Source organism: Megalobrama amblycephala, linkage group LG18 (assembly GCF_018812025.1).
Source record: "Megalobrama amblycephala isolate DHTTF-2021 linkage group LG18, ASM1881202v1, whole genome shotgun sequence".
Classification (NCBI taxonomy): Eukaryota; Metazoa; Chordata; class Actinopteri; order Cypriniformes; family Xenocyprididae; genus Megalobrama; species Megalobrama amblycephala.
In genome coordinates, this window is record NC_063061.1 from 25126011 (window position 1) to 25133946 (window position 7936).

Below are 7936 nucleotides of genomic sequence, written 5' to 3' on the forward strand. Positions count from 1 at the left end.
TTGAAGCATCGAAAATACATTTTGGTCCAAAAATAACAAAAACTACGTCTTTATTCAGCCTTGTATTCTCTTCCGGGTCTGTTGTCAATTCGCGTTCACAACGAGAATGTATATAATAGGGAGATAAGAGGGTCTGTATCTCTTACCATTGGAGAAAGCCTAACGGCTAACTTAATCACGTGTGGCACCTCTCAGCCTATCATGTAATGGCAGTGACGTCAGTCGCAACATTCCCTAGTCTGCCTTCTCTTAAAAAAATACATTTTTTTTCAAGCTAAAATCTACATATAGTTCCCAACGAAAGTATTGTTTAGTGTAAAACATTCTGAAGATTGGCAAACAGGCAGTCCATTAATTAAATGATTAGCTATTTCCCCACAAAAGGTGTTTAATCAGCATAGTGAAGCCTCTCATCCATTGACTTCCATTCAAAAAACAGCCTCCGGTCTCCTTCCCTGCGTACCACGGGGGGGCGGAGCATTAGCTTTAGCTGTTACGCTTTTTTGGCTAAAGGTTGCAGGCTTGCCTTCCAGTGGCTTTGACTCTGGCCGTTTCTCAATATGCGTACTTGTCTGTACTTATGTTCTTGTGGACTTGTGAAACGTCATCAGTCGCTGTAAAAGTACTGTTCCAATTCAAAGTTCGCATCTAGCCAAGTTCAGTTCAAATCCCCGGATGTGTTCTTGATCCACCCATTTTATCGAGGATGCATCGAGAGGTGACTTGTGCAGACTTGAGACAGCCAGGTATCCCAGAATGCATCTCGCACTAACCAGCAAGCGTCAGTAGTAAAGGAGAAACCCCGCATAATTTAAACATTACTGTTATTAGGTCATGATATGTAGTTTTAAGAGTTTTTCAGGCGAAAATGTGCTGGTTTAAAGCTCAAATTTGTGGTTTATTGATAAAGATTGCGCCTTTCTGATAATTTGATCTGACGTTGTCGGAGTTGTGAGATCCAGGCGATCACCGGGCGCTCAGCGCTCACGTACCCAGCCGAGAGCAGCCTTACCTCGGCTAGTCCTTCTGACGTTTGCCGCTGGCTCCGTTTTGGAGAGAGGGCAATGTGACGTTTCATAACTTTATATATTTAGGCTATTTAACTTTTGTATCCTACTAAAGCGCTGATTTTGTACGCTTAACTGAATTATTTGCTTTATTTCTTATTGTATATTCTTACCTTTTATAATGGCTATTATTGATCATTAAAACTGACATAAAACAAATAGAGACATGGTTTTGTTTTATGTTATAGCCTATTTCATTTTATTACAGTGAAGTTAATCAGAGTATGCACAAATAGTAGCCTATTACATTTAATATTTTTGAAATATATACGAAAAGAGGCGGATGTTTAATATTTCGTTTTGTTATAAATATATGCAGACATTGCAGATAATCAATCACTCGTTGCCTGAGGCTATTAGGTTTTGTTTGTTTTTTAAATAAAACGAAAAGAGGCAGGGTGGTGTTTTATAACAAATTTCGTTTTATTGTTGGCTAAAATATAGGCTACATAAAGAGATAACCGGAGAAGCCAGAGCGAGCTGAGTGACGTTATCAAGAACGCTGCTGTTCCATTTACAGAATCACAGGACTTGTGTTCTCCCGTCCATGGGAGTTCGTTCTCCTGAGTCGAACTCGCCAAGTCCCAACTACCAAGGACCAGCATCCAGCTTATTGGTGCATTACCGCCCCCTTCTGCTCTGGAGTGTGGTTCATGACTCCGCAGTGACACTGCTGATGTGTTATCTAGTGCGCCCGAGCTTCGTTTACAGTCTGAGGGAGACGCACGCTGTATTCAAGCTATTCTACATTGTTTGTACTTTGGTATTGCTATATTTTTTAAAATGGTGTGTAAGTGTGCATGTCGCGGATGTCCTAATCGCCAAAAACAACCACGGTGATGTAAAAGTGCATTACCAACGCTGACAGATGAAAGGATTCAATGGAATCAATTCAATGGAATCAATTCCATGGAAAGGATTCCGGAAGAGAATACAATGCTGAATAAAGTCGTAGTTTTTGTTATTTTTGGACCAAAATGTATTTTCGATGCTTCAAAAAATTCTAACTAACCCACTGATGTCACGTGGACTACTTTGATGATGTTTTTATTACCTTTCTGGACATGGACAGTATACCGTACACACATTTTCAATGGAGGGACAGAAAGCTCTCGGACTAAATCTAAAATATCTTAAACTGTGTTCCGAAGATGAACGAAGGTCTTGGAACGACATGAGGGTGAGTCATTAATGACATAATTTTCATTTTTGGGTGAACTAACCCTTTAAGCTTACTGATATTTTAAATATTATTGTGGGATTCAATAGATAATAGAAGGATCTTAGTAAACATCTAAAATGTGAATACTTAAATGCTTTGAGATTTTTTGAGAGCTATAAGTGAGAAGCATGCTCATTTAGTAAAATTTAAAAAAAAAATGCTTTAAATATTAAATGTGGGGCTGTTTGCAGGTATTGTTACTAAATTTAACCTTTATTTTATTATTAAAAAGTCATTTGCAAAGTGTTGTCCTTGACTACATAATTAATCCCAAGAAATTTTAGAATATCTCTAAGAGATTTCCCTAATGAGAAATCACTATATATAAAACCAAGCTAGAACTCATCACTTTCAGTTGCAAACACATCTGTGGAAATTGTGTACATTTTCCTTTTTTTCTTAATGCTTTATTTCCTTAGGCAACAATAATAATTGAAGCTTAATGAAATGTCTGCTTTAGCTGAATAATAATGCATTAATAACAATAATAATAATAATGTACTGCATGATAGTTGTTAAGGACTATCCATGAACTTGCCATGATGGAGAACATGTCTTATCCTGTGATACTGACCCTTATGGTTCCAAAAGAAACTAAATCATATAGACATGTATATTTTATTTGTTTTCTTGCCTTATATCTCTTTATATTGTCTATAAATATTCTTCTTGTTGGGGTCATTTTCATGGAGAAAGCACTTCATGAACCAATGTACATATTCTTGAGTCATCTGTGTATAAATGGGGTTTATGGAGCCACAGGATTCTACCCTAAAATGCTGTCTGATTTAATATTGGATTCATATGTGATCTCCTTTCATATGTGTGCTCTGCAAACCTATGTTATCTACAGCTCTTTACTTTCTGAGATCACAATATTAACAGTGATGTCTTATGATAGATATGTAGCCATATGCAAACCTTTAGACTATCATTCCAAATTAACTAAAAACACCTGTGTTAAATTAATTCTGTTTTCATGGCTTGTTCCCAATTTCTTTGGTGTTATAGCCGCTCTGTTAGCAAACTTGAGGTCTATTTGTAAATATCACATTGACAAATTATATTGTGACAACTGGTCAATTGTAAAACTGTCGTGTGTGTCATCTTTTGTAAATAATGTCTTTGGATATGCCATTGCAGTCACATTTGTTTGCTTTATAGTTTTCATCATAGTGTCCTATGTAAAACTGATATCTGCGTGTAAAGCATCTTTAGAAAACAGAAGGAAATTCTGGCAAACATGTCTGCCACACCTATTTACACTGATAAATTTCACTTTTGCTTTCCTTTTTGATTTCATGTATAACCGATATGGTGCAAATGATATTCCAGAGAGTCTGCGTAATTTTTTGGCCTTAGAACTGGTTATAGTCCCACCTGTTTTTAGTCCTCTAATCTATGGATTAAATATTAGGGCAGTGCGCAAAAGAGTTTTTATTTCATGTGTTGCAGCAAGAGAAAATGTTTCACAAAAGGTCCACAACTTAATTATGTAAAAACTGATACATGCTAAATAAATAAATAAATACATAAAATTTGGCTTTATAAATGAATAGTGACAAACTTTTTAACAAGCATATTTCTGGTGTGATGTATGTAAAACTGTGAAATATTTTGAATCTAATGAACACCCAGCCTAAGCATGTTGTCAATGGCATTGATTCACATATCTCAAATTGTACAATCATATTACAACACTGTATTTTTCAATGGAAGTCAAAGGGAACAGACATTGTTTGGTAACCAACATTCTTCAAAATATCTTCTTTTATCCTCTTATCTTCTTTTAAGAAAAAAAAATGCATAGGTTTGTAACATGAGGTAAATTATGACAGGTTTTTAATTTTTTTGGTGAACTATCGCAATCCAAAAGTAATAATGCACATGTGCAAGAATTTAGCAGTAGGATGATTGCCTCAAAATTCCATTTAGTCTTTGCTTAGGCGGAATAAAGAATGCAAGTTCAAAATGCCAGTCTATTTAGGTCATTATTACTGCTCCATGGGAGCAGTCGTGATCTAATGGTTACCGAGTCTGACTGGTAACTCAAAGGTTGCTGCTTAGATTCCAGTGCTGGCAAGAAATGACTGAGGTGCCCTTGACCAAGGCACCTAACCCCCAGTCGCTCCCTGGGCACCACAGCATAATGGCTTCCCACTGCTCTGGGTGTGTGTCACGGTTTACAGTGTGTGTTCACTACTCACTACTCTGCTCCTAATGTGTGTGCACTAACTTGGATGGGTTAAATACAGAGGACAATTTCCAAGTATGGGTTACTATACTTGGCCTTCACATGTCACCTTCACTTATATTAACCAGCAGTACATAGCTACACTAATTGCAAGGTTTTACAAGGCTGCATTAGCTACAACTGAGCTCCATGCCTGCGACAATAATGCCTATTGCCTAAATGGCTGTTGGTTAAAAATACCCTGCATGATCATAGTGATGTCTCCAAAAATTCAAAGACTAAGCAAGATATTTCAAATTGTTGAAGACAACTTTTCTTTGGAATGATTTCCACTGATTAAACACAAGGGAGGTAAGTCTATAGATGAGAATTAAGATTCATTTCCATTGAAATCCCTGACAAATACTTTGATTACCAAACTACACATTTTAGAAAATCCTTAAAGCAGTGGCATAGCAATTGAATGTTAAAGGTGGTACAGAGGATGTTTTCGTCGACTGAGTTTTTGAAATGAGCGCATGCAGAAGAACAATCCCCCTCCTTCACAGCTCATTTCAAGTGAACGCCTCCCAAAACTCATGCACGAGTGTTTGTTTACCACCGGCATTCGCTGTTATTAAGCCGGGCACACATTTTACGACTAGCTAAAACATTCTGACTGTGCTCAACATACAGCGATAGTTTCCTGCTCCTGAAGCAGATTTATATACTTTCACATGGAATTTGAACACCGACTGTAATCGCAGACTGAACGCAACTGGCTCTGACTGGACGCGTTTGAGCGCGATCAATCATAAGTATCAATTTACATTCATAATCGGCCTTACAATCGTTAAGCCGCGCACACACTTAGTGGAATCATTATGTTGGACTCACCGCAGGTAACTCATAATCTGCAGTTGTTACTCCTGTCTCCTGACAAAAACATTGCATGCGGCGCATGTAGAGTGTGGAAAGTTACTAGAACGCGCAGCCGCGCGTCTCTCACAAGGATTGACAAGCCAGAGGGCCAATCCGCGCACGTCTCTCACAATGGCAGTGATTGACAAGCCAGAGGGCCAATCGTTCACGCGATGATCGCGTAAACGATTGGCTGATGTTTTTAAGGCCCTACCTCGTGCACAGATGATGTATATTAATAATATTCCTTTCAGTGCACCTAATAAATAGTCTTTTATCACTTAGTAAAGACAGTTTCAAGTAATATTGCAAAAATGTATAAAACAAAACATCCTCTTTACCACCTTTAAATATTTCAATATACAAGTAATTTGCTTACATTTTTATTTTAGTATAATTAGCTCTGAATTCGTTACAGTGTGCTTTTATGTTGTTTTTGAAGCTAGAAGGTAAGTAAAGAAGAATTAGAAGAAAAAACTGAAGTGAATGCTGAATGTTAAGTATACCACAAGATATTATAGCAACTTACCTTTATAGAAAAAAGAAAGACTTAAAGAATAAAACCATTTAATCATTTGTAACCCAGGGCCACAAAACCAGTTACAGGTATATTTGTAGCAATAGACAACACATTGTATGGGTCAAAATTATAGATTTTTCTTTTGTGCCAAAAATCATTAGGATATTAAGTAAAGATCATGTTCCATGAAGTGTCAACATCAATACAATACAGTGGGCTTGACAGCTGGAGCGGACGCTCGAGAGGGCTCGTTGGCTGGAGCGGACTCTGGAGAGGGCTCTGGAGTGGGTTTGTTGGCTGGAGCGGATTCTGGAGAGTGCTCGTTGGCTGGAGCGGACTCTGGAGTGGGCATTTTAGGATGAGCCTCTGGAATGGTGGCCATCTTGGGATGAGGCTCATCATTTTTGAGTTTTGAATTTAAGAATGAAGGCAGGTAAATATATCTGAATAAAAGCTTAGATAGAATGGCAATTCTGTTAAACTGCTGGAAATAGGAAAAGCAATGAAAAACAGCTCAAGAAAGAACTTTAACCATAGTTAGAATTTTGTCTTTGTTTCTAATAAAATCACATAATCTGAACATTCTAACAAAGGGCCAGGAGTTACATTGTCAATACTTTTCTGTAGATATGTTGGTCTTGATTATCTCTAAGATATGGGTGAAAACACTTATTAGCTTTGGTTTGAAGTGTAAAAAACAAAGTGCACCATTTTCCAACAGTTAGGTTTGAAATGACAAGCCCCTTATACAGTAAATCACTTCATAAAAAAGGCTGTTTAATATAAAGGCAAGTTGCAAGTCCTCAAAAGTGGCTATACTGCTGTTTGCATTTACATTCTGGAGACTTGACATTTGACATTCAACAGTATTCTTGACATTTATTCAACAGTGCTTCTGATCTGCCTGCATTGACACTATTCTTTAAGAGCTGCTGTGCAGCCAAAATTATGTACCAGTTATCAATGTAAAGCTGCTTTGATACAATCTGCATTGTAAAAAGCGCTATATAAATAAAGGTGACTTGACTTGACTACATCCCATTTGTGTTGACTTCTGGGTGAGTGACACCTCTGACTGAGAAGACTGTTGAGCCCATATGTAGCATCCTCTGTCAAGTCACCCAAACCTGTAGAGGAATTGTAAAATAACAGAATGAAAATGATGACATCACACAGCCGACAAGGCCCAAAAAACATGACAATTCTAAATATCTACACATATTCTACAATGCTGCATTTGCAACATCAAAATAACCATTTAGTCATTATCTTTACTCATCAAAAGAAAATGCAACTTCATGTAAACTATACCAAGATATCATACAAGTGACTAATAATTTGGTAGGAGAGCTTGTGAAATTGTGATTGTCAAGCATTTCATTTGTGGTTACTTCAGCAGAATAACATGGTGCTGATATAATTATTACTTTAAAAGCCACACAATAAGTATTCAATAGTCATTTTCTCCTGACAAAAGTGATTAACACAGTGTTCAACTTCATAATAAACACAAAACTTCATGTCAGGTAATGTTCATAATTTTCTTACCATTTGCCCATTCTCTCATTTCCAGTTGAAGGACAGCTTTCAGGGTTTTCAGGTCCCAAAGTAGATCTGTATAGAAGTCTAAAATGACAAGCAAAATTATTTTTAGTGTATGAACCAATATTTGATATGTCATCTGATCACTTTATATTCATAATACAGGTTATTCCTTTCAATCCTTTTCAGTTTGTATAAAACATTTGTTTCTTGGAAATTGAAACAGGTCTCTTTCTATTTATATGTAATTATATGTCAATATTAAATCAGTTGGGTGCATCATTGTAATGGCCTCCATACAGTAAAGCAAATGTCTCCAACTACATCACTTTTAAATTCATATAAAAGCCTAATCAAATTACAAACTGCCACAAAATATAATTGGTTCCTTCCTGGACCATGTCTCACCCATCCACCAAGTTAGAAGTAATCCTGCTTGCAAATACACAAACACAGGTAAAAACATAACCTCTTTGACAGACGTAGATATC

The 7936-nt window shown here is 36.9% G+C and overlaps 1 protein-coding gene across 1 annotated transcript; it reads left to right on the plus strand.

Annotated features, from left to right (window-relative positions):
• Positions 1-2660: 2660 nt before the first annotated feature.
• Positions 2661-4231, plus strand: LOC125252782 (olfactory receptor 14J1-like). The gene has a single exon (XM_048166352.1). It carries the CDS (start codon positions 2829-2831, stop codon positions 3786-3788), a length of 960 nt encoding a protein of 319 aa, XP_048022309.1. The 5' UTR covers positions 2661-2828; the 3' UTR covers positions 3789-4231.
• Positions 4232-7936: the final 3705 nt, after the last annotated feature.

What these genes read in the sequence shown, in the direction of transcription:
- LOC125252782 (XM_048166352.1), top strand. Translation starts at nt 2,829, where the DNA reads ATGATGGAGAACATGTCTTATCCTGTGATACTGACCCTTATGGTTCCA.